This window comes from Panthera tigris, chromosome A1 (genome assembly GCF_018350195.1).
Source record: "Panthera tigris isolate Pti1 chromosome A1, P.tigris_Pti1_mat1.1, whole genome shotgun sequence".
In the NCBI taxonomy this organism is placed as follows: Eukaryota; Metazoa; Chordata; class Mammalia; order Carnivora; family Felidae; genus Panthera; species Panthera tigris.
The window spans coordinates 139,633,190-139,661,157 of record NC_056660.1 but is presented as its reverse complement, the minus strand read 5'-3'; the positions used below and the strand labels follow the sequence as shown (position 1 = coordinate 139,661,157).

At 39.9% G+C, this 27,968-nt stretch overlaps 1 protein-coding gene across 1 annotated transcript in view; it reads right to left on the bottom strand.

The window, feature by feature from the left end:
- The window catches only part of SV2C (synaptic vesicle glycoprotein 2C), a 161,382-nt gene extending 133,667 nt beyond the window's left edge, over positions 1–27,715 (bottom strand). The window contains exon 1 of the mRNA XM_007079832.3: positions 27,057–27,715. Within this exon, the coding sequence (XP_007079894.1) occupies positions 27,057–27,636 (580 nt within the window). The 5' untranslated portion in view covers positions 27,637–27,715. The remainder of the gene's footprint in view (positions 1–27,056) is intronic.
- Positions 27,716–27,968: the final 253 nt, after the last annotated feature.

Below are 27,968 nucleotides of genomic sequence, written 5' to 3'. Positions count from 1 at the left end.
TCATGCTCTGTCTCTTTCTGTCTCAAAAATAAATAAAAACATTTTTAAAAAATTAAAAAAAATTATTTATAAATATGTATAACTTGTCACTAGTAAAGTCATGACTTGCATTCCACAGCATGTCCCAGGAAAGGACAAAAAAAAAAAAAAAAAAAAAGACATGTAGAGTACCAAAACCCTAACTCATTTCCATCCCATTTTTTTCTATCACTTTTTTAAAGTTTATTTATTTTGAGAGAGACAGAGAGTGTGAGCAGGGGAGGGACAGAGGTGGGGGGGGGGAAAGACAGAGGATCCCAAGAAGGCTCCATGCTGACAGTAGACAGCCCTACGTGGGGCTCGAACTCACAAACTGTGAGATCATGACCTGAGCTGATATTGGACACTTAACACACTGAGCCACCCAGTTGCCCCTTCCATCACATTCTTAAAATGAAAGTATCATGTGGAATTTAGTGTCAAGTTTACAAAGCCTTGGTATTGAAAAAACAAAACAAAACTGGCTGAGTCATGCGATTTATTCTGTGCTATGTCTTCAAGTGGCAGAACTCAAAGAGGGGGCACATAAAATGGAGGTGACCTTCAAACTAAACATGCCACATCATTCAAATCTGGCTGGCTTTTCTTTTCTGGCAATTGTTTTCTACCATATAGTTCTAATTCTCCTGTGCAGATTATAATTTCTTCTTCACATGAACAGCAGTCCCTGGCATACATGACTGCTGCATAGAAAGTGATCTTGAGGCTATGTGAAAAAGGAACAGGGTGATTCACGAATTCCTGAAAAGTATCAAAGAAGGCAGTAAAATAATTCTTAAGATTATTTTTAAAAATGGCACCTTAGGGCTCCTGAGTGGCTCAGTCGGTTGAGCATCCGACTTTGGCACAGGTCATGATCTCGCAGTTGACAAGTTCGAGCCCCACATCGGCTCTATGCTGACAGCTCAGAGCCTGGAGCCTGCTTCGGGTTCTGTGTCTCCCTCTATCTCTGTCTCCTGTCCCTCAGGAGCCTCCCCTGCTCATGCTCTGTCTCTCTCTGTCTCAAAAATAAATAAACATTAGAAAAAAAAATTTTGTAATGGCACCTTAAAACACTAGTTGTTCTCATGTGACTTGAGCACTTTGAGGGCATGAAGAAAGGAAGTGGTTGGATTTTTTTACTTTGACTTGACAAATGAGTCAAGGTGTTCACAATCTCCATCTTTGTCTGCTGAGAAAAGGTAACTATGGGTGAACACGTCTTCCCAGTTCTCAAAAGATAGTAAGGTACAAGTATTTATGGCACACAGAACGACTGTGAAGACTGTAGGAGGGACGTGCCAGTTGGGACACTTTCCTCCATAAGTGTCTGTCCTACTTTACTAATCCAAGGGCTCTGGAATTTTTCTTTGTATTTGCAGAGGTTGCTTTCATATGCTCGAAGTGTGAGTTTACAGGAAATCAAAATGAGTACCTAAGAGTTCATTCCTTCTTAGGAAAGGGACAAAGTATGAGGTTCAAGAGTCCAAAGAAGCTGCTAGACTTGCAGTAGAACATTTACAATGGTGGTCATCATAGGTCTAATTTGCTTTTCATTATGAAATTCTTAGCATTTGATCTGTGAAAGAAAGGGCTCAAAGGTGAGAAGCTCTGCTCTCAAGGACTGCAGAGCTAATGAAGAGCCAAGACAGGGCTGGGGCAGGGTCGGGCCAACAACACTAATGGTGTACATGATATCATTAAAGAAGGTTATGAACTAGCTGGGATGACAGCATCCTTCAGATCTCAAACACCAAACTCAGGGGGAAAATCATTAGCAAGCAGAGCTCATTCACATTATGCAAGCTTAATACATAGATATGGACTAGACAGATGGGGGAATACCTGGGTATGGTCCACATACATATTCATGTACATATTTATTTGTTCTTTCAATCATTAACTCCACACGAGTTTTTTTTTTTTTTTTGGATAATAACCATGTGTTAGGCACTGGTGACCCAAGGATGAAGAAACACAGAGCAACCAAGGAATGAATTTTGTCACTGGTTCACAGGTGTCCAAGGCACAAGTCTCAAAACTGGATTCTTCTGAAGTCCAGTTCACTGAAGTATGAATGTGTGCTCCATGAAACAAAGGGTTTCACAGCCAAATCACTTTGGAAATGTTGTATGAATTGTCTCAGTTTTGTATATTAAAGGCTCTGAGAAGTCCTATGGTAAAGACTTTAATACTTCAAAGGATCCAGCTTGGGAAACACTGCTGTTGGGACTACAGACTGGAAGAGAAGTAGGGGAGCACAGGCATCCATGGTGAAAAGACAGGATCAAGCAAGTCATACTTTGTGACCCATGAAATGTTCTGAGACTCAATGCACATAAATCAGCTAACACTCCAGAAATGTCCCCGCTATCCAATTATCTGATAGGATTCCATGTAACATACATGCAGTATTTTTTACCAACTTTCTTCTGCTTAAGATACAATGAGATAATCCATCATCCATAGAATCTCAGTACCTTAGAAGGTTGGAGGTGATAAGATTGTTAGGAAACCTCTGGCACAATCCTCTCATTCCACAGACGGGTCTGGACAAAACTAATCAATGGCTCGACTCTGAAGAAACCATGGGCTCTGATTCCCAGCCCAAAGGCCCTAATAAATAAGTACCCGCCTCTTGTGTGCTCAGTATAGCAGGAAGTGTACTATGGATGCTAAAAAACAATTACTAAGTCACTATATGAAAATAAACAGAATAATAAAATGCATAGCCATTGCCTTAGAAGCATTCATTAAACATTTCAGGTAAAAAAGACAAAGTTCGAATAGGGCTAAAGGGTTAGCAGGGCCTCAAAAGTATCATCATCTGATGGTGCTTCTTACCAGCACCACGTCAGTGAGAATTTCTTATATCTTCACTGTTGCTATAAGCTTATTAACCTACTAGCTCATGGAGCTTATTACTCTGAAAAGAGTCTTCTTTCCCCGCTTCAAAACCAAATTCTTCAACTGCGTCCATCTAGACTGCAAATAGCTTAAATAAGATGATCAATGACATGAAAATGTAGGCTATAGCCAAGAGAGCTGAGTAACAGATTTAATTTAAAACTGAAGAACCAGGTGATAAGATCTCACCAGTTTCTTGTTTCTGTCCTGCATTTTATATAGTCATTAAAATGGCATGGCACACATACTTGGCCTAACTTTACAAAGCAAGCCAGTCAATTTGCCAAGCAGCCTTACGTGTCATTCTTTTTTAAAAACAGCTTTATTGAGATGTGATTCACATACTATCCAACTCTTCTATTTAAAGTATAAAATCCAATGGTTTTGGGTATATTCACAAGGTTGTGCAACCATCACCACAGCCAATTTTAGAGCATGACTTTCTCTCAAACAAACCCTAGCATCCTTTTGCTATTGCCCCATCCTCCTCTCCCTTAGCCCTAAACAATAGATGTCTACTTTCTGTGTCTGTAAATTTTCCTATTCTGGATGTTTCATATAAATTGAATGGTAGAATATATGGTCTTTGTGACCAGCTGATTCAATTTAGCATAATATTTCCAAGGCTCATCCAGAATGTAGCTTGTAATAATACTTCATTCCCTTTTATGGTCAAATAATATTCCATTGTATGCATACATCAAATTTTATTTATCCATTCATCACTTTACAGATATTTGAGCTGTGTCCACCTTTTAGTTATAATCAATCACATTGCTATCAACATTCATGTAGCTTTTGTACAGACTTGGGTTTTCATTTCTCTTGGGTATATACTTAAAAGTAGACTTGCTGGATCATATAAGAACTCTTAAGCCATGTGAGGAACTGCCAGACCTTTTACCATAGTGGCTACATTTACATTCCCACCAGCAATGAGGGTTCTGATTTCTCCAAATTCTTGTCAACACTTATTATTATCTGATCTTTTGATTCTAGCCATCCTAGTGGGTGTGAAATGGTATCTCATCTTGTTTTGACTTGCATTTTCTTAGGACTAATGATGTTGAGCATCTTTTTATGTGCTTATTGGCCATCTGGAAATCTTTTTTGGAGACATGTCAATTCAAGTGCTTTGCCCATTTCTTAATTACATTGTCCCTTCATTATTGAGTTGTAAGAGTTATTTATACATTGTGGACCTGAGTCCTTTATCAGATATATGGGTTAAAATATTTTCCTCCATTTTATGGGTTGTCTTTTTCACTTTCATGCCCATGTGCTTGGAAGCACAATTTTTTTTTAATTTTGATGGTCTAATTTATTTTTTCTCTTTTGTTGCATGTGTTTTGGTGTCATGTCTTGAAGGTTTCATTTTCTTCTGAGAGCTCTATAGCTATACCTCTTATATTTAACTCCTTGATGAATTTAGTGTTAATCTTTGCACTTGGCATGAGGTAAGAAGTTCTATTTCAACCTACTGCATGCAGCTATCCAGTTGTCCTAGTGCCATCTGTTGAGACGACCATTCTTTCCACACCGGATGGTCTTGGCCATTTGTTGAAAATCACTTAGCCATAGATATATGTTTGTTTTTAGACTATGAACTCTGTTTCACTGATATATATGCCTAAACTTGTGCCAGTACCACAATATCTTGATCACTACTGCTTTGTAGAAAGTCTTGAAATTAGGAGTTGTAAGTCCTCCTAGATTTTAAGTAATAGTTTACTAATTAATTTGTTGTCCTTTTTTGAGATGGTTTGGCTATTATGGGTTCTTGGAAATTCCATATGAATTTTAGAGTTTAGAAATTACTATGTCAATTTCTACAGGGAAGTTAGCTGGATTTTTTTGTTGTTGAATCTGTAGAATAGATTTTAGAATATTCCCATCTTAATAACTGTGTCTTCCAATCCATGAACATTGGATGTCTTTCCATTTGTTTAGGTCTTCTTTCATTTTTTTCAGCATTTTTTTTTAGTTCTTAGAGTATAAGTTTTACACTTGTTTAATGCATCCCTAAGTATTTTATTCTTTTTGATGAAATTATATAACTAGAATTGTTTTCTTAATATCATTTTTAGATTGTTCATAGCTAGTGTATAGAAATAAAATTAATTTTAGTATATGAATCTTATATCCTGCAATCTTGCTATTTTGGGTTGAATTGTGTCCCCTCCCCTCTAAAAAAAAAAAAAAAGAAAGATATATTGAAAAAAGGATATGTTGAAGACCCTTAATACCTCAAAATATGATCTTCTTTAGAAATAGGGTCATTGCAGATGTAATGAGTTAATGTGACATCATACTAGAGAAGGGTAGGCCCTTGATCCCATATGATTAGTGTCATTACAAGAAAAGGAGAGAAACACACAAGACAAAGATAGCCACGTGATGATTAAGGTAGAGATTGACATGATGCATTTACAAACCAAGAAATACGAAGGACTACCAACAAACATAAGAAACTAGCAGAAGCAAGGAACGACACTACTGAGTCTCAGAGGGACTGTCAACACCTTGATTTAGGATTTTTAGCCTCCATGACTGTGAGAAAATACATTTCTATTGTTTTAAGCCACTAAGATTGTGGTACTTTGTTAGAGCAGCTCTTACAAACTAATATACTTGCTAAATTTGCTTATAGTTTTAATAGTTTTTTAGTGAAATACTTAAGACTTTCTATATACAAGATCATATCATCTGCAAATAGTTTTACTACTTTCCAATATGGAGGTCTTTTATCTCTGTTTCTAGTTCAATCATCTTAGTTAGCATAAATTTCTATACTGTGAAAACTGTGAAAAGGTAATGTTGGGTTTGTTATACTTGCAATACCTTTAACCACATCACAACAAGGTGGGGAAAGATATAGAGTTATGTGGGAGTAACAGTTCTGTCTCACTGGAATTAAGTTAGTGTAAACCTGAAGTTAATTCTAGGACAAATTACCAAAACTGACTCAAGAAGCAATAGACACCATGAATACATCTTAAAAAAAAAAAGGTATTAAATTAGTAATTACTAATTAGTAATCAGGGGCCCCTGGGTGGCTCATTGGTTAAGGCTTGGAAATTCGGCTTGGTTTTGGCTCAGGTCATAATCTCAGAGTTGGTGGGATCGAGTGCCATGCTGGCAGCATAGAGCCTGCTTGGGATTCTTTCTCTCCCTCTCTTTCCCTGCCCCTCCCCTGCTCATGCACTCTCTCTCTCTCTCTCTTAAAATAAATAAATAAATTTTAAAAAATAAAATAAATTAGTAATCAAAAAAAAACCAAAAACAAAAACCACCCACAAAGAAAGTCCCAGGCTCAGATGCCTTCACTACTAAATTCTACCAAATATTTAAAGAAGAATTTTGTTTTGTTTTTGAAAAGAAGAATTTGTTTTATAAAAATTGTTTTGTGAATTTGTTACTATCTGGAGTTATTTTCTTAGCCCAATACAGTTTTGCTCCATGTACATCTTTTGGGCTATTATTGGCAAATATGTTATGTTTTTATGAGTTACAGGCCCAACATTATATTATATATATGTATATATATGTGTGTGTGTGTGTGTGTGTGTATACACACATACACACACACACACACACACACACACATATATATATATATATAGTTTTATACAATTGCTTTCTAAATCAGTTTAAAGAGAAAGGGAAAAGATGCATTCATTATACCATCTTTTATAATTTTATAATGCTCTTTTTTCCCTGTGGATTCAAATGACTGGGTGAGGTCACTTGCTTACAGCCTGAAGAATTTCCTTTAGTATTTCTTGAAAAGCAGACCTGTTATCAATAAATCGTCTCTGTATTTTTGTTTACCCAGGGTTATCATTATTTTGCTTTCATTTCTGAAAGATAGCTTTGCTGGCTATAAGATTTTCGGTTAACAGTGTTTTTTTTCTTCTTTTTGCTCTTTGAATATGTTATTCCACTGTCTCTGGCCTCTACTGTTTCTAATATAAAGTCAGCTATATATGGATCTTGTTTTATTATCAAGTCTGACCATCTCTGCCTTTTGATTAGACTGTTTAATTCATAAATATTTAATGTCATTGATATAGTTGAACTTACATCTTCCATTTTACTTTTTGTTTTCTATGTATCGTGTCTCTGCCATTCCACTTTCATTGTTTTCTTTTTCATTGACTTAATATATTCTAATGTAGCATTTAAATTTCTTTAGTGATTTCTCACTACATTTTAAAATCATTTCCTTAGTGACTTCTCCCTTGTAAGTGGTGAGTCATTTTTTTTCTTGCTGCTTTCAAGATTTTTTCAAATGTTTACAAATCATATATCTGAGAAAGGGTTCATTTCCAAAATATATAAGGAACTCCAAAAACTCAGTAGCAAAAAAATTAAGTAAGCTGATTTTTTTTAAAAAAATGCAGAAGAGACCTGAAGAGACATTTACCCAAAAAGACATACAAATGGCCATAGGTACACAAAATGGTGTTCAACATCACAAATTATGAGGGCACTGAAAATCAAAACCACAATGAGATATTATATCACACCTGTTAGCATGGCTATTAACAACAACAACAACAAAAAGATAACAAATGTTGGTAAGGATGTAGAGAAGAAGGAAGCCTTGTACACTGTTTGTGGGAATGTAATTCATAGAGCCATTATGCAAAACATAATGTAAGTTCTTCAAAATTCCAACAATATGTATGATCCAGGAATCCTACTTCTTCTTCTTTTAATGTTTCAAGTTTTTAGTTAAATTCTAGTTATTTAACATAAAGTGTTATATTAGTCTCAGGAGTAGAATTTAGTGATTCATCACTTACCTGTAACACCCAGTGCTCATCACAAACAAGTCCCCTCCTTAATATCCATCACCAATTTAGCCCATCCTCCTACCCATCTCCTTTCCAGCAACCCTCAGTTTGTTCTCTGTAGTTCAGAGTGTCTTCTTTTAATGCTTTGTTTCCCTGTCTCTCTTTTTTTCTTTCCCATATATTCATCTGTTTTGTTTCTTAAATAAGTGAAATCATGTGGTATTTGTCTTTCGCTGACTTATTTCGCTTAGCATAATACACACTAGCTCCATCCACATCAGTGCAAATGGCAAGATTACATTATTCTTTTATCGCTGAGTAATATTCAGCCATATATATATAGTATATATAGTATATATATAGTATAGTGTGTGTGTATGTATTATATATATATATATATATATATATATATATATATATATATACCACCTCTTCTTTATCCATTCATCAGTTGATGGACATGTGGGCTCTTTCCGTAATTTGGCTATTATAGATAATGCTGCTATAAACATCAGGGTGCATGTGTCTCTTCAAATTAGTATTTTTGTATCCTTTGGGTAAATACAGGAATCCTACTTCTTGGCATATACCCCAAAGAACTGAAATCAGTATTTCTAAGAGATATCTGCACTCTGACATTCACTGCAGCATTATTTACAGTGGCAAAGCCATAGAATAATCTGAATGTCCATTGATAGATGAATGGATTCTTAACATGTGGTATAAATGAAATTTCATTCAGCTTTAATAAAGAAGACAGTCATGTCATTTGCTACAACATGGATGAACTTGAAAGACATTATGCTAAATCAGACACAAAAAATCAAATACTATCTGACCCCACTATTTCATGAACCTAAAATTGCCAGAGAAGGGTGAGAATCAGAGAGTAGAACAGTGGATCCTAGCAGCTGTAGACAGGGAAACAAAGAGGTGTCAATCAAAGGGTACAAAATTTCAGTTACACAAGAGGAGTAAATCCTAGAGCTCTACTGCAAGGCATGGTGCATACAGTTAACAATATTGTAATGCATATTTAAAAGCTTGTTAAGACAGAGGTTGACAATGACAGGGGATGTATTTATTAGTACTGTTCTGGTACAAGGGTTTTAATACATTGTCTCCAATCCTCCCTGCTACTCTATAGGTGATGTTTGTAATTACAACTGGCTGTAAGCTGTTGGGAATAGAGAATGAAAGGCTCTGGAAAAGTGATGATCACAGTTAAAATCTACAAGATAAAGATACTGTTTATTTTCTTTTTCTAGATTAGCTTACTGAAGCTCAAAATCATACAACTTGCCCAAAAGCATACAACTCCCACATGAGAGATTTAGGATTTAAGACCAGCTTTGCCTTGAAGCCTGTGTCTATCCTGTGCTTCTTTGCTTCTTTCCTGCATAGCCTAATGGGAATATAGAAGTAGACAATGGAAGCCACAGGCCAGAAGTCATCAGAAAATGCCTGATGCTGCCTGTATTAAATCATTCCAGCCCTGTTTTCACAAAGCACTAGCCATTCTTTCCTTTGAATCTCCCTGTTACAGCATCTGCAACAATTAGGTGCACTCATCTGCCATGTGTCTGTCTCCCTCTCTGGCCTGTAAGCACTCAAGAGCAGGAAGCATGTCTTTATGACTCCAGGATCCAGTCTGGGACCCGGGTAGGGAAGTCACTAACTGTTTGCTGGATGATTATGTAAAGAAAGGCAATGTGATCACAACACATACACAGACACCAAAGCCCCAAGGGCTAAGTCTTGGGAAGACCCTGTAGGGAGTGGAGAGAAGAATGTAGAATAAGTACGGAGAACTGAGACTCCAGGAGGAACCAAAGGCAGACGCATTTTCAGGGAGGAGGGGGTGGTTAACATTTTATTAGGTTCCGCCTCCAGATTCAATTCATGTGATGTGAGGAGGCTTAGGGAAAGCGGCTATTCCTGGGAACGCCTTTCAGGCTCCAAGCTGGGGGAAGTGCTGGGGTCTCTACCAAACATGAACAGCTTAGGACAGGAACAGCTCAGGATGCCCAGAGGTGAGAGGAAGCACCTTCCTCACACTGGGAAGAACCTGGCAATCCCCTGGAGTTCCTCGTCTCCCCTGGCTTTACAGCAGTCTACCCAGGATACATTTCCATGTCAGAACTATAAGAATGTATTTGTCCCTGAGGAGGCAAGCAGCATCTCTGGGGGAACAACCCATCCCTTTTGACTCTGAGAAAATATGATCAAGGTTCCTACTCACCATGTGAGGTACAGTAGAAGTCTGGAGGAGACACCATCACTCTACAAATGTAGTGTGCCCAGTGTGGGGAGGGAGGTGGGGGCCGGGAGGCTTCTTTACTGACCCAGCAGAAACCCAGGGGGCAAAGTTGTACTGTATGGTCATAGAGGGACCCTCTGATGGAGTCGGCTCACACCAAGGGAATGAATGGTCATCTTGGAGCTGTCTTTTCCCTGGGGAGTTATACCATTTATCATTCCTATTGACTACTTAAATATGAACATTTCAACAAAGTTTACTTTATTGTTAAATCCAGAAGTACTGGTAACTGAGATGGTTTTCAATTTGGAAAAATAAATAAAATGAGATAGCAGCAGCTAACCCACTTCTCTCCTGGTTTGCCAATTTATCTCCTCTATATATTCTGGATGTGATTACTGGCACATAATGACGCAGAAGTACTAGATAACGGCTACAAATGTGCAATTTACCCTTGCAGAAGAGGATTAATAATTTTTCAGCTGCTCCAATCTATGGTATAATTATGTTACTGGAAGTACTATCCAAAACAAATATACCACAGTACCTTGTAACCAATTTTTAAATACTGACTTGTTTTCCTTCCTTTAAAAATATACATTAAAACTCAATTTAGTGGTTGATCTGACATGTGTCCTTTCCACTCTCTGGAACAGATTTCTCATCGCTGCAGGCAATGTCGTTTTCTCTGCCATGCACCCCACCCCCCAAAGCACTCTCAGTCATGGCCACCTCTTCCCTCCCGAAACCTTGCTGCTCTTGGCCTCCAGGCAGCTGAGACTTTTCCTACCTTTCACCATATATTTATGACTTTTCTCTTCCCACACCTAAGCATTCACTGAAGATCTGTTGTTAGCCCCCCTTTCTTCCTCAGGCTCTCCTCTCTCTGTGGGTTCTGCATCTCTATTCAAAGATCTCTCCGAAGTCCATCTCTGGGGGCTAGTTTCCCTGTGAAGTCTCAGGACAAATGCCCTCCTGGACAGTTTCTCCTGAGCAGCCTGGTTGGTACCTCAAACTCAACAAAAACTCAGTGGGGACCACTTACCAGGCTCTGTGCTCCAGGCTGAGGGTAGTCTGTGAATAAGACACTCCATTCTTGCACTTACAGTAACTAAATTCATCTTCCCTCCTACACAAGGGTCCCCCCACTTCCCCACCAATCCCAGAAGTCCCGTCTATATTTTATACACTCCTACCCAACACAACACCAGGGCATGAGTCCTTAGTGTCTCTGGTATGTTCCTCTCCTGTGCTCCCATAGTTAGTGGGTTGTCCTCTAACAGTCCCTCTGCATCACCCACATCAGGCCCTTGGCATCTACTGGCTGGAACACTCTATGCAAATGAATCTTAACTGATCCCGTTGACTCCTCTCCGACCTGTTCCAGACACAGCAGTCTCCCAAAGGAGACTTCTCACCCCATCATGTCTCTGCTCACACCTCCACCGATCCCCACCCGCACCAGAATAAACTCATTTAGTCTCCATGAACAGGCAGGTCCCCACCCACCTTTCCAAGTGCTCCCTTGTATGTGCGTTCCACTTCAACAAAGCTGAACCACAATCTACTCACAACACTCAATCCACGGGTTTCCTGCCTTAGGGCCTTTGGTCAGTGTGTTTGTTCTCCCAAAAACTCTCTCCTTTCTGCACCCCGTCTCTGCAAATTCTAATTCTACCTGCAGTGGAAAACCTGGTCAAATACTACAGTCTCCTGAAATCTTTTTTTAAAACCAGGCTTCCCTCAAACAGAATCAATCTTCAGTCCTCTGGCCCCCATACCGTTTTGACAGGAAATGTCTTGGGCACAGAGTTTTGTCTGCTTGACCTCTGTACTTGTCACAAAATAGCGCAAATACCTTAAACCAACTCAATAAGAATTTGAGGAGTGAATGCATGGAGGACCCCCTGCTGGTGACCTTCTGTGTGAGAACTGCTGAATTTTGAAAGGTAACATTCCACAAAGTGGTCTCTGAACCCTTTCTATTAGTTAGAAAACTAAGTAGTGGCGCCTGGGTGGCTCAGTCAGTTAAGCAACGGGCTCTTGATTTCAGCTCAGGTCATGATCCCACAGTTCGTGGGTTCAAGCCCCACATCAGGTTCTGTGCCGACAGTGCAGAGCCTGCTTGGGAATCTCTCTCTCTTCCTCTCTCTCTCTGCCCCTCTCCTGCTTTCATTCTCTTTCTCTCTCTCTCAAAATAAATAAACTTAAAAAGAAATAAGTAGGTAACTAAACAGACATAGAACACTGAGAAGCCATCCACTTCTCACAAGTATAATCTGCCTCCTTTTGGATGTGTGTGTTCACATCCAAATCGATTCCCACCACAGGACTTTCCTTCGTTCCCTGAGCAGTCTGGTTACCTTTTACCAGTTTCTAATCAGTTCTTTTGACACAGTACTTTTAATATTTCTGATTTAACTAGATTCTTCAGAGAAAACTAAGCTAACACTCAGAAAAGTCATTTAATTTCACGTTACATAGGAGGGGAAAAAAGCCTGAAGGATTCACAGTATAGTTTTATCACCATGCCTCTGGCACTGAGAAACTATTGCCACAAAGCAAAGTCACACTGTGCTGGGACCATTCTGGGATGCGTGGCCATAAATGTGGTTAGAGACCGTGATGTCCCCCGCGGTGTAGAAGAAAGACCAGTGTAAAGAAGTCAATACCCATTTCAGCGGAGAAAACAACACATATACACCCCTCAGCTGTCAATAAGAGATTTACTTCTTGAAAAGAAAACCTTTCCTCAAAAATGGCACATAAGGCTACCTTGTAACATGTGTTGCTGTACATTGGTAAATAAGGAAAACGCTTCTACTTACAGGATCACATGCTCCATTGTTTAAAATTACAACATCACGTATAACCTTCATTATCACAACTGTTGGGGATGCTGCTGCTTCTTGGCTGGGGGTGGGGGGGAGGAACTACGACAGTGCTACTCACAGTGGGGTTCAGAACCACCAGCTTCAGCCTCACTGGGATCCCAGCTCATTTTAGCAGGAAGAATCCCAGGCCCAACCCAGGTCTGCTATATCAAAGCCTACATCTTTAGGCTGAGAAGCAGTGGTCGAGAACAGTGTTTCTGGAACCTCCCTCTAAACAAAAATCATTTGGGATGCTTATAAAACATATATACAGTTCCCAGGCCCATTCCCTAGCAATGATTCACGAAGTCTGAGATGGGATGTGATTGCGATTAAGTGAGATAGTGAAATTAACGACTGATTGGATGCCTCACTTAGAGAAGGCAAAGAACAAACTAATCCCTCCATCCCATGCTGTTATCTCCACTACCAGGAGGGTTGCCAGATTTAGCAAATAAAAACACATGATGCCCAGTTAAATTTGAATTTCAGGTAAACAAATATTTTAAGCATATCGCAAATGTTGCTTGGCATATACTTATATTAAAATATTATTTGCTTGTTATTTATCTGAAATTCAAATCTACCTGGGCACCCTGTATTTTATCTGGCAACTCTATACCCTGATTTTGGAATATCTAGGGGAGGGGGATGAGTGGCAGGAAAAAAATGGGAAAAATAGATCTGGCCCAGCTTATGAAAAGCTTTGAATACCATACTCAGGAGTTTAAAGCAATCTGTATACTAACCAGCAAACATTTTGATCAGGGATGTGATGTGACCTGCATCCTTCACCCACTTCCCCCAGGAATGATCTGAAAAGCAATGGGAAGAGTCTTACTGTGACAAGAGTCTCTATCCCAAAGACCCTTCAGGATGGAAACACAGAGATTGAAGAGGTCATAGTCATGGCCAGTGACCACATCACAAAGAATAGGAAAGTTAAAATTTCAAAACCTTAAGTTTATTTTGTATTAACTCTAAATTCTTCAAGCAATTATTTAAACCCTGCCCTGACTCATAAAAAATAATTTAAGCCAGCTACTTGACTTTTCACCACAATAACTTGTGCACAGCGTAGCCCTAGCTTGATTTACAGAGAGCTATTTGCAACTGGGAACAAAAGGAGATACAGTAATATACCAAAAGCCAAACTTCCAATGTCCTTCTAATGCCTACTTTGCCAAAATCTTGAACTTGGTTTCTGGACATCCCATGTATCCGTTATAAAGCCCCCATTTATAAAGTCAAGCAATTACTCAGCAACTCTCAGTTCCTTCACGTAGTCTATTTACTCTTATTTAGCAGATAATTCTTAACAACCTTAGTTATCAAGTTTCCTAATCCACAGCACAGAAGCATCAGGGGATGAGTGACAGACAGTTAAGTGGCAGCAGTAACAGGATGGTAGAAAGGGGTGAAGAAAAACCAAAGTATTACATAAAGAATGAAAATGGATGCCCTGAACTATCAGGACACATTTAAATTCTAGAAGATAAATTTAGAAATAATATAAAACACTTTTGATTTCCGTTTAAGAAATAGGCTTAAGCAGGGGCACCTGGGTGGCTCAGTTGGTTGAGTGTCTGACTTTGGCTCAGGTGATGATCTTGCAGTTTGTGGGTTTGAGCCCCACATCGGGCTCTGTGCTGACAGCTCAGAGCCTGGAGCCCGCTTCGGATTCTGTGTCTCCCTCTCTCTGTCCCTCCCCCACTCATGCTCTGTCTCTCTTTCTCTCTGTCAAAAATAAATCAACATTAAAAAAATTTTTTTCTAAATAAAAAGAAATAGGCTTAAACAAGAAGAGGCTTTGACTCTTAATAAGGTAAACTTTATTTACTTAAAATAAATATCTCACTTTTCAAACAAGTTACATAGTAAAGTCATACATTTTAATCTAATGATTACCTTGACTCCAAGTTTACTAGAAAATTGCCTACAGAATATTCTAGGTTATATTATTTGTTCCCCTCTGATTTTCAAGTAGCATACTTGGTCCACACCCAAATCCCTCCCTTCACTCTCAAATATTCCCCAAGAAGCTCAACAAGAGTTCAGCAGTCTGGAATATCCTTTTTTTAAATGCTTTTATTTATTTTTGAGAGAGAGAGGCAGAGTGTGAGCAGGGCAGGAATGGAGAGAGAGGGAGACACAGAATCCGAAGCAGGCTCTGAGCTGTCAGCACAGAGCCGGACACGGGGCTTGAAGCTATGAACCGCGAGATCATGACCTAAGCCAAAGTCGGACGCTTAACCTACTGAGCCACCCAGGTGCCCCTAGAATATTCTTCCAGGAGAGGCCATTATGGCAAATTCCATGACCAGAATTAGTCTGGATTCCCTCAGGAAGAAAGGTACCTATAGGAATAGCTGCTATTGACAAAGAACGGGAGCCACATCAGGACTCCAATTCCTGCGACAGTGCAGGAAACAGGGCAGGAGACGCCGCTCTGCTAATACATTTGTATCTGTCCAGAACTTACTGCCAGCCCAGCATCTCCCCAAACACAGGGGACAGTGAACTCCAGCCATCTGTGCTACGAGCACCCAACCACCTCCAAAACGACTTCTTTCTAATTGTTTTTTTTTTCTTTTTGAATTGTGTTAAATTTATAGAACATAAAATTTGCCAGCTTAACTATTTTAAGCATATAATTCAGTGCCATCAACTACATTCACAATGTTGTGCAACCATCACGGCCATCTTTTCCCAAAGTTTTTCATCGTTCCAAACAGAAACTCGAACTTCTGAGCAGTAACTCCTCATTCCCTCTCCCTCCCAGCCCCTGGTAATTCTAATCTACTCTCTGTCTTGGTGAATTTGTCTATTCTAGATAATTCATATAAGTGCAATCATACAACCATTTGTCCTTTTGTGTCTGGCTTATTTCAGCCAGCATAATGTTTTCAGGACTCGTCCATGTTGTAGCTTCTATCAAAGCTTTATCTTCTTTCTTTAACACGTTTCTCTTTTGGTTTACCTTCTATTTCTTTTCCCTTGCTTGATTCTACGTTTTGTTTCTTCCTATTATTATTTAAAAATTTTTTTTTAATGTTTATTTATTTTTGAGGGAGAGAGGGTGCGTGAGCAGGGCAGGGGCACAGAGAGGGAGACACAGAATCCGAAGCAGGCTCCAGGCTCTGAGCTGTCAGCAAAGAGCCCGATGAGGAGCTTGAACCCACAAACTGTGAGATCATGACCTGAGCTGAAGTCACTTGCTCAACCGACTGAGCCACCCAGGTACCCATTTCCCATTATTTAATTCCATCCTTCTTTCCAACTTTGAACATTGCTAACCACTAACCGGCTTCCTCCTGTCCATCCATTTCCTTCCTTAACTTGACAAAGTTGGAGACGCTGACTCCACCTCAGGGAGTTATCTTCCTTACACTTCAGCTCATTACTAGTCAGGAAGCACAGTCCCTGAGGGAGGGCATCCTTGCTTTCCACACTGCTGGAACACACTGTGTTTTCATGTACCAGCTGAATCCCTAGGAGAAAGGGTGTGTGTGTGTGTGTGTGTGTGTGTGTGTGTGTGCGCGCGCACACGCACGCGCGCATGCAGTCGAACTATCTTTGCTACGCTGTCATGAATGAGCCTACAGAAGTATGGCAAGATATGATAATATGGTCTCAGAGTGTTGGGAGGATATCTCAAACATAAGGTCACAGAGGTAAACTGGATTCTTGATTCTGGAGGTAAAAGCAGTGTCCCCAAACTCCCCCCAAATATGCCCCAGTCCTTACTCTCCCCCTCCTGACAGTGGTACTACCCATGGGTAGATTTGATTTTTACTTAGTCATTGGGAAGAGACTCCTGCATCCTAAAATATTACCTGGGGGCAAAAACTTGGCCTCTCACCACAGGTTCCCTCCTTTCTGGTAGGCACATTGCCAATATTAACTGGGTGTCTATGCTACCTGGCATCAGTCTCTTTGCAGAAAAGGGCACACACATTTCATTCTCACTTAGGTTCATGCAAATCCCTCTCAAGGACTAAGATATTCTTGGCAATGAATTTACTCAACACAACTCTTTCTCTTTAAACATCACGAATACCTAAATTTAAATACCAAAAGACTTCAAGAATGTAACCTATTTTGTATATTGATCTTTGGTAATTCAAATGCTACAAAACAATTCCCAAAATGTTTGCTTCTCTGCAGAACAATAGCAATCATATTCTCTTAGAAGAAAGCCATGTTCCAGCACTTACTTGAAAGCACCTTACGAATATCCTGTATTAAGTAGACCTGTGCCCAACTTTCTCAGCTTCTTTTCGTGACTTCACAAAGGGCATACCAAATGTTAAGCAGGCCCCTTAACTTCCCCTCTAAGAGCTTGTTCCATGCTATGCCCCTGAACAGAACTCTTCTCCCAGGCACAAACCAAGGGTGCTGGGCAGATGCAAGCTATATCCTAGCAGCACTGAGGCAATCTGCCCTACAAAAGTGCCAGGTGGTGTGGCTCCATCCTGCTCTCTGTAGCTCTTCCTGGGGTGTTAGGAAAGAAGACACTCTTCCTTCCCTCCCACCCCAACTTGCTCTGATGTTGCTTGGCTGACCTGATGGTGCAGATGGATGCTGACTGCTCCTTCCATCAAGCCCCAGGCTGGCCACAGTGCAGGCTGGTAGGTCTTACGCTTGGTTGAGAACTCCCTTGTCAGTGACATAACTAATAGAGTCCTTTGTCTTAAAGCAGGGCCTTTCTTTCTTTTTTTTTAATATGGTAATTATATTGATGTCAGTTATTAAGGACAGTGGTGGCAAGATACTACCACCTTTTCATCACTAGCCAGGTGCCTTGGTGCAGTTTACAACCTGCAAAACTGTACATAGCAGCCCTACAATGTCAATTGGTTAAGGTGGATTTTCAGCAGTTTCTCAGCTGTCAGCTTCTCTGTTTCCAGGCTTTGTCTTGAGAGTGAAAAAATAAACTTAATGGCAGAGATAAATAATATTCCAATATTTAGAAATATTTGCTCGTTTCTAATAGGTATAGGAAGATTGCATTTTTAATGTAGGAAAATACGCATGACAAAATTTATCATCTTTCGCATTTAGAGATAAGAGAGATAAGAGATAAGAGAGATGTGAAAATAATTTAGAGATCATTATATTCTATTTTTAAGCAAATTCCTTACATTAGAAATTTTTAGTTGGAAAAACTCATTGTGTCCTCATCATTTTATATTTCATTAGAGATCTCAGTTTTGAAATTGAAGGTAAGAACTATACCCAAGGACCTCTTTTACTTTTTCTGTCACAATCTTAAAAAGGCCAATAAGAAATTTCTAAGTGTAAGGTAAGAATGTCAGTTTGCAAATATGTGGGTTGGGAATACTTGCTTCAGTCATTTATCAGAATAACTCTTCAAGATGAATGTAATTAAACCATTTCCTACTCCCTGAAGCATTTTGCAGGAACCTTAGTTCCTATACAAGCTCTTGTTACATGAGAATATTGAGAGATTAGATTTCCCATGAAAAGGGGTGATTTCATCTTCCTGGTTGGAATTCAAACCTATAAGCCCAAATTATTTGAATTTGGCTTGATACAGTTATTAGGTGATTAACATTTCAAACTGCCTTATTTAAACCAACATTCAATTAACAAAGTCTCTAAACTAACAACAGATCAACAAGTTCTACAGTGACTTCAGGGAGAGTCCCAGATTGAATCAGAATAATGTACTGTACTGTACTGTAATGTAATGTAATGTAATATGTAGCACCACTGGAATCAGAATCCTCATCCAGAAGTGTTCTAGGATGCAGAGATATAGGGATTCAGGATGCAAGGATCAGCCTTTAGGTTCAAAGCTATATTGTAGGAAAACCCCCAATGAGCCTCCGGGTGACAGAAAGGCATTTACTATCACACTCTCAAAGTCTCAGAATGCTGCTTATTGGCAAGATTCTGGAATGTGGCATGGGGTTTCTGTTCACTCCTATCCTGTGAAAATGTGTCACAGACTTCCTGGATGGAGGAATTGTTTCAGGCTACATAGGCCAAATCCACTAGGAGGTTAGAATGAATGACCAGAGGAAATAAGACCCAAGGATATAATGGCAACAAATTATTGAGTCTTCTTTTCCAATTTGGCAATAATGAATCCAAATAAGATTTTGCTAGTGTTGGTGAACAGGATGTTCTCTAGAAGCCAATAACTTTTTAATTCCAATTAGAATCACTGTGACAGCTGAGAGGCTAAACAGAAGCAGAGGGCATACACACACACACGCATACACACACACACAATGCAGATCAAACCTCCCTTCAAGATACCAAGGCAGATGTCAATAACAAAGGGATTGGGCAGGGTATATAGTTGCTGATCCTGAAATCTGCAGCTTACACTTCTAGGGTACAAAGCCACTCATCTTAAAATTTAGAACACATTTACAGAAGTAGAAAAAAACACTCCTAAAATTCATATGAAACCACAAAACACCCTTAATAGCCAAAGATTTCCTCAGAAAGAAGAACAAAACAGGAGGCATCACACCGCCTGATTTCAAGATATACTATGCAGCTACAGTCATCAAAACAGTATAGTACTGGCATAAAAACAGACAAATAGACCAATGGAACAGGATCAAGAGCCCAGAAGTAAAGCATAGACAGTAACTAATATTTGACAAAAGAGCCAAGAATGCTCAATGGAAAAAAGTGCTTTAATAAACAGTGCTGGGATAATTGGATTGTATTTAATTACATGTAAATACATGTAAGAGAATGAAACCGGACCCATATCTTAAAACACTCACAGAAATGAACTCAAAATGGATTAAAGACTTAATCCATTATGATCATGATACTGCAACTCTCCCGGGATTATATCTGAAGGAAATAAAAACTCCAACTCAGAAAGACACCTGCACCACCATGTTCATAGCAGCATTATTGCAATAGGCAAGACATGGAAACAACCTAAATGTCTATTGATGGGTGAATGGATAAAGAAGGTATGGTGTGTATGCACGTACACACACACACACACACACACACACACACACACTGGAATATTTTTCAGCCATTAAAAAAACAAAACAAGGAAAGTCAACCATCTGCAACATCATGGATGGACCTTGAAGGCATTATATTCAGTGAAATAAGTCAGATGGAGAAAGACAAACAAACACTGTATGATCCCACTTATATGCAGAACAATAACAACAACAACAAACACCCAAAAACCTAAAAAAAAATCATAGAAAAAAGAGATCAGACTTGTGGTTATCAGAGGCAGTGGGGGCGGGGGGGGGGAGAGGAGGGATAAATGGAGGAAGATGGTCAAAAGGTATAAGCCTCCAGTTATAAGTAAGTACTAGTATAATCTATAACATGATGACTGTAGCTAATACTGGAGTATGATACACAGTTGACCCTTCAACAACAAAGGTTTGAACTACATGGGTCCATTTATACATGGATTTTTTTTTAATATAAATATAGTACAATAAGTGTATTTTTTCTTTGTTATGATTTCCTTTTTTCTAGGTTACTTTATTATAAGAATATAATATGTAATGTATGTAATGTACAAACCATGTGTTAATAAGACTGTTTATGTGAATCAGTTAGGCTTCCTACTGAGAACAGGCTATCAGTAGTTAAGTTTTGGGGGAGTGAAAGTTACACTGGGGTTTTCACCCGTGCAGAGGGTCACAGCGCCTGTAACCCCTAAGTGGTTCAAGAGTCAAGTACGTTGGAAAGTTGCTAAGAGAGTTTGGTACAATTCCCCTGGGGGAAAAAAAAGAAAGAAAAAGGGAGTTCGTAATCCTAAGAGTTCTCGTGATAAGGAAACAATTTTTTTCCTTTTTTTCTCTCTTATCTTTTTATTGCATTTATGAGAAGATGGACATTAGCTGAACCTAGTATGGCAATCATTTCACAATATACACAAACCATCATGCTGTACATCTTAAAATTACGCAGTGATATATACCAGTTATTTCTCAAACTGAGAAAGATATACAGAGTATATCCAGATTCCCGATGATCAAAACTTGGAATAAAGCTAAGACCGCATCATTTTGGTATCAGCTCAGATATACTGGTCTACCTGGCAGCACTGGGAACAGGTAATACACACACTGAATGAAACGACTGGTTCGACACACACTGAGCCAGTTACTGTATTCTGCCTGCAATCTAGTGGCAACGAGCAGTCAACAGGAGGAAAGAAAAAGATATCTCAGAAACTTGAAGCTTGTTTTATTTTGTTTTTTAAACACGGACAGCTAAAGATAAGGAGCTAGAAATCCCAAAAGAATATGTCTTCTTTTGGTAATACCTAAAAGAATAAGGGAGCATATGGAGAGATGAAGAGAAATTAGGGATAGTTCAGGTCATATCCATCCAGCCCAGCCTCCAAGGAAACCACCATTTCTATAAGTGGCAAATGAAGTAGCAGGGGAGAGAGAGACAGAGAGAGAACTCGGTATGTTCCAAGAAATTCTACCACCTAGGTAGAAACTACGGAAAGAACAGTTAAAAGACATGCTTAAGGTCTACTAGCGATTTTGTTTTATTTACCATTGTATCTCTAGAGTCTAAAACCATGCCAGTCACATAGTCAGTGCTCAACAAATTTTTGTTGAATGAGCATCGTAGTTGTCAAGAGAAGGTATACGAATTCCAAACACTCTGACTTGATAGGCAAGTATTGAATAGTTTCCAAACTGACATGTCCAAAAATGAAAAAAAGTCAAGAAAAATTCCATTCATATGTACCAATACATTCTTGATGCTTTGATGTTCATGGTCCACCTCTGTTTTTGCCCAACATGCCAATCAACCAGCTAATGCTATAGAGGTTCTAAAGGAAAATTAGTCTGTGCTACAATAGGGTATTACTCTGGGACACCCAGGTGGGCCTTCCAGGGTGCTGGCTACTTCCACCCAGTCCTGGTCTGGACCTGGTTCCCACGTGTTCCCCAACTAGATGTGTCAGCACACCCTGAACACATCCATCTCTCAGAAGCAGACTCCCAGGAGTGAAGCTCACCAAGACAGGCGGAAAAATCAGAACGCCAATTGGTTAATTTAAATGAAACACAGAATTTCCACAAAGACTGGCATCCTCTGGCAGGCGCATTCCTGACGGGCAAGCTCTAAAGCAAGCTGAATTTGAAATCTTTAAAGGGCTTTGGAGCGTGGAATTAGAGCGAGAGGTCTTTGCTACAGGATTCATGTCTTTACAGACTCCAGGCCTCAGGCAGCCTTCCTTACAATAGTGATACATGTGGCCCCCAAACCACATCGGTTAAGATTTTTAGGTCAGGACACCGCAACCCTGACCAGCAACCAGAAGGGCACTGACAACATCTGCATCTATGACTTTCCCTCCTGTTGGTCCTCTACTACTGATGAATGCCCACTCAAAATAATACATTCTTACTTTCGATATGTCCATATCCTCAGTGAGGTCTCAAAGTGTTAATGATCGCAGGGACTGTCATCTCAAATATTTGTTGAGATTCCGTCATGTACTAGGCACTGATGTGGGCGGTGGGGAAACAGTAGTTCACAACACTGACAAAAACCCCTGGTCCCATGGGGCTCATGTCCCCTTTATTTTTGAGGAAATTGTATTTCTCATTTGTGACTATTGCCCTTATGTACTGTGTATAAATAAAGACAACAACAACAACAACAACCAGGGCATATCCTCTATTAGGGCTTAGGAAAGGGAGAAAAAGATGTAATATCAATAGGTGATTACACTGTTGGAATCCATGAACAAAAAGTGAATTTTTAGATCCGTCCTCCCCCCCTTGAGATACTGGAGTGGTATGTTTCTGCCAACAATTGAGAATACTGTAGTCTCCTAGAAGTAACCCCAGTCCAGAGGCCTTTAAATGAAAATGTTGGAGAACTGGAAAGGCAGATGGGATGAGGAGCTGGAATGGGTGGCAGTCTGGCTCTCCCAACAGGCAGCGATGCATTAGGCAAGTCAGGTACACTCCCAAGTCCCCCCCTCATTTTTAAGGTGACAGGGTCTGCCTAAAACACTAAGACACCAGCAGCTGGGAAATACCATGATCTCCCTTGATAATAGGAACCAATCCTTATTCGCAGTCTCCCTTACAGGGCCCTGGGCCATGCCCCACACACAAAAGCTAGTGCACAAATAGTGCTTTATCAAACACAGAACCTATTGTAACACCAGAGGGGCAGCTGAAGTCGCAGAAAAGATGTATAAAAATTTCTGTTGGGATGCCTGGGTGGCTCAGTTGGTTAAGCGTCCGACTTCGGCTCAGGTCATGATCTCACAGTTTGTGGGTTTGAACCCTGCCTGGGGCTCGGTGCTGAAAGCTCAGAGCCTGGAGCCCGCTTCGGATTCTGTGTCTCCCTCTCTCTCAGCCCCTCCCCCACTTGTGCTCTGTCTCTCTTTCTCTCAAAACGAAACAAAACAAGACAAACCTTAAAAAAAAATTGCATTGCTCTTTAGCTATTAAACCCTTTATTCACGAGCTCTGCTCGCTGTTTTCGTCTTAATGGTCTTTTGCGCTGCCGGTAACTTCTTAAATGCCAGAACTGAGAGACTGTTTGGAATCCTTCCTGCAGAACCCTGCAGCCACCAGGGCACCTGCATGGCTCAGTCCGTTAAGTGTCCGACTCTTGCTTTTGGCTCAGGTCTTGATCTCACAGAGATCATGGAGTCCCACGTCGTGCTCGGCTGCGCTCACAGCACGGGGCCTGCTTGGGATTCTCTTTCTCCTTCTCTGCCCCTCCCCTGCTCTTGTGCGCGTACTGCTCTCTCTCTCCATCTCTCAAAACTCAAAAAAAAAAAAAAAAAAAAAAGACTGCAGCACCTGAGGGTGACAGATCTCTTCCTTTTCTCAGCGACATCCAGGCCTCCCCGCTCTCCTGGTTGCTCTTCTTCTGCCATCCTCCTCATCAGCAGCCCCATAATAGAGCTTTCTGCGGGAAACCACTGTCCCCCTGGTTGAGGTCACTGGCAGCGTCATCTTAAATGAGATTGCTCACAAACCAACTGTGCTTCAGTCCAAAAGGACAGTGGCTCACTGGACTCCTGGGATGCTCCCCAGGATCTCAAAGGGAGAAGTCTAAAACAAACTCTTCATCCTTCTGCCTCAGGTTCAAACCTGTACTCCGCATTACTTTATTTGATGAATCACCTTCTTTTCATCAACTGTCCACTTGTTCCGCCATCTGAATTCATCGAGGACCAATCCTTGCTGACCCTACCTCTGGAACAGCTCTCAAATCCTGGCTTTTCCCCCCCACTGCCTCGGTCAGGTCGCGACACCTTACGTGGTCTCTCAGCCTCAAGTCTATTTTTGCTTCTCTTCCAGCTGTTGATATTTGTTTCTTCGTGCTAGCAAAATGCAGACATTTGTGATTTCTCCATACTAGACTATAACTTCCTTGGATACAGAAACCTCATCCTTATTTGTCCTATTATCCCCAGTGGTAACACTATGCTTTGCACATAATAAATGCTCAATAATAGACTTTGGCAATGGAGCATGGATTATCTTAAATAAGACTGCACCTTATTCCCCCAAAGAACAGCTCGTTAGATGCTTAAATATTTACTCTTTTTCCCAGCCCAGTTAACAATGTTATATATACACACAGGCCATACACATAGACACCTGCACACACAGTCACTATCTTTAAGTCAACCTTCTAGCAAACATCAAGAGAGGCTCTATCTCCCAAATAAATGAGACATAAATTGGTTCATATTTTTTGTTCCTGGTCTTCCTTGAGAGAACGACACAATGCTTAGTGCCAAATGAGAAATTACTTTGCAAATCTATATCCCTCAAATACCACCAAACATGGGTCATGCATCTTTCTCGCATTTTGATCCCATTGCTGTGACTTAGAGCGGTAATTATATTACAAAGCTATTATTCGATGGAATGAAAATGGCAAAACAATTTAAATGCTTGTCTTAAAAAACTCCATTAGAATGCAATTATAAGTGAAATTACAGTGGCAAAAGAATTGAAATGCAAGTCTGGAAGGTACAGTTATGAAACCATTAAAATGCTTCTGTTGGGGACTCACAATGTTGAGTGAAACCATACACTCTTGGGGACACAGTTTTAATTCACTAAAGCAGTCACACTTATGGAAAGAGGAAAATATCACTGCTCCAATTGTTCCACAGCATTATCTGAACTTCTGAATGTCACCTAGGGGTGTATAACATCAGCAGGGTTTAAAGGTGTATGGAATAAACTGATAAGAGAACCAGGTGTCATACTGTGTTTCCATTCAGCACCAAGAAGATAAAGGCAAGCTTAGTTTAGAGCTTTCTGAAATGTTTCCAATATAAAAGCTAGGATTATAATGTGAAATGCTTTTTATCCTAAAATGAAGCTTGCAATTATTAAATATGTGTGCCGTTATATTTCTAAGTATCTATCTCCTTAAAATGTTCTGCTGATGCACTCCTTTTGCAACATCTTGATAAATATTTTGATTCCCAGCCTTATAGTAGATATAGCTGCTCACCAAAAGAAAAAAAACACACACACACAAAGGCAAAATACAGTGGATACATACGAGGTACACTGAAATGATCAATTTGACAAACGACTAAGGACCCTCCTCAAAATTATGTTCTGTATTTTGATGGCTGAACACAGAGATGAGTCTACCAGCAAAAACAGGCAAAATATGTCCCACCCCCACCCTCTCTCCCTCACAGTCTGCTTCCAAGAATCTATCTCTTTCAGCTAAGTAAATAAAAAAATAGATGCTAGGACGGGGTCATATAAAGAAACAAGTGTTAAAGAAATGAGATGTAAATCTTTTTCTCATGATTTTCTCTCTTTCACTGTCACAGAGCAGGTGAGAAAATGGCATTTAATTTTTTTCACACAGAAAACTTCTCAGCATCAATGATTATAACATTACTCAATAAAATTACTCAGTTTCCATAAAAAGACTTGCAGACTTTTGTTTATCAAACTTTAGTTTTAAAAAGTCCCTTGAAAATATAGATACCAAGTACTCTTACTCTCACAGACTCTGAGACACATATAGATTTCATATGCACATAAACATGTTGTCTGGGGTATGCTTAGCAAAAGGGGTTTGAAAGTCCTCCTACCTTAATCTACTGAATGCTTGACGTGGACTTAAATTGTTGGGGCTATGTGGCTGTGTGCATGTTTCTTGGCCTTCTTGTTTTCCCTTCCACAAGGGAGGGTTTCTTTGAACCTCAAGGTCATGGTAACTTCTGCTATCTAGATATTTGATAGAGAAGTCGTATTATTTTTACACATATAATTTAGATATTAATACGACTTGAAATAGATTTTAAAAACTTTTTTTAGTTCATTTATTTATTTTGAGAGAGAGAGCATGCACGTGAGTGAGCACAAGCAGGGGAGGAACAGAGACAGAAGGGGCAGAGAGAATCCCAAGCAGGCTCCACACTATCAGTACAGAGCCTTATGTGGGGCTTGAACTCACAAAACGTGAGATTATGACCTGAGCTGAGATCAAGAGTTGGACGCTTAACTGACTCAGCCACCCAGCTGCCCGATTTGAAATAGATTTTTAAAGCATATGAGGAAGTTCTTCCAGTTTAGGCACAAAGGTACAAGCTTTGAAAAAGAAAAAGTCTTCTAGAGAAAATTCTATGAATAAAACTAACTGAAAAAATAAACAAGCAAACATACACATAGATTATAGGAAAAAAAAAACTAGCGGAGTCCCAAAAGTATTTAAATCATAGTATTATACATAAAATTTGAAATTCAGAATTTTAAATCACATTTGTCAGAGTTTTGTAGAATTAACCTCTATATTTAGAAAAGTACCAAATATGTTTCATATAGTAGTCTTATTAACTTCCAAGGACATATCTTTAGAAGTTAATAAAGGAGAAACCAATAAAACATTTATAATAATATAAAACATACTGCTCTGAATTTGAAATGCATAAACATATAAATTGGATTGATGGATGAATAGATGATAGAGAAAATACGGTAAATGTTAACTATAGGATCTAGGTAGTGGATATATACAAGCATCATTGTACAATGTTTTTGATTCTTTTGCATGTTTAAAGCTGTTCCTAACAAAGTAGTGGTGAGGGGGGAAGCAGTGCTCTGGATGAAAAGTAAGTATTCTATTTGTTAACCGTGCTCCACAAATAAGCCAGTTTCAGAATCTGTGTCACAGGCATGATGCACTCACCTAGCCATCCGGATCCTGAATTTGGAATGCACAGGTCTGTCTCAGCGCTGGGCAACACGAAGCCAACAACAAACACCTCCACACCATCCGCCATAAGGGCCATGCCCAGCACAAAGAAAAGGGCCCACTGGAAACGGCCATGACCACACTCTTGGATTATCAGCTCATACTGCTGGGCTAGTTCTTCCTCATCAGCTTTCCTCTCTGACTCCAGCTCCTGGCGGTCCTTGTGCACATCGCCCTTAGGCTGCCCCACTGACACAATGCTGTCCTTCCCTTGGTTCATACTGGGGATGCCCTGATACTCCCCTTCATAGATTTCATCATCTTCATCGTGGCCCTCGGTAGCCTCACTGGAGCCTTCATCATCATTGGCCTCCCCATTATAGGTCTCTCCAGGTGGGTAATAGTCATCGTCCTCTTCTTCATCTTGGAACCGACTATAGGACCGCTGGGTGTATTCATCCTGGGCCCGGTCCACTGCCTGGTTCACCTTCTTTACAGTTTGTTTCTTCACCTCCCGGGCAATGTCCTTGGCGCCCTTCATCAGTGAAGTCCTATCCTTGTAACTGTCTTCCATCTTATCTCAACTGATGGCAAATGCGAAGATGGGAAGTTTTCAGACTCTGATCAGTGCTTCAGCCCTGACGGCATCATCCACTTTGGCTTCAAAACAGAACTGCAAAAGAAGAAAAGCCACACAAGATACTTAGTATTCCTTTCTTGTCTTTTTCACCATCTATCCCTTGGTCTCTGGTCTCTTTTCACCGTCCCCCTCAGACTAAGACACAGAATTAGCTTTGCATGGAATGCACAAGAATTCCCTGAGGATAAAACAGGACATCTGGAACCTCGAAAAGTACATCCAACACATTTGGATTGAGAAAAATAGTATTGCTCACAGACATATAC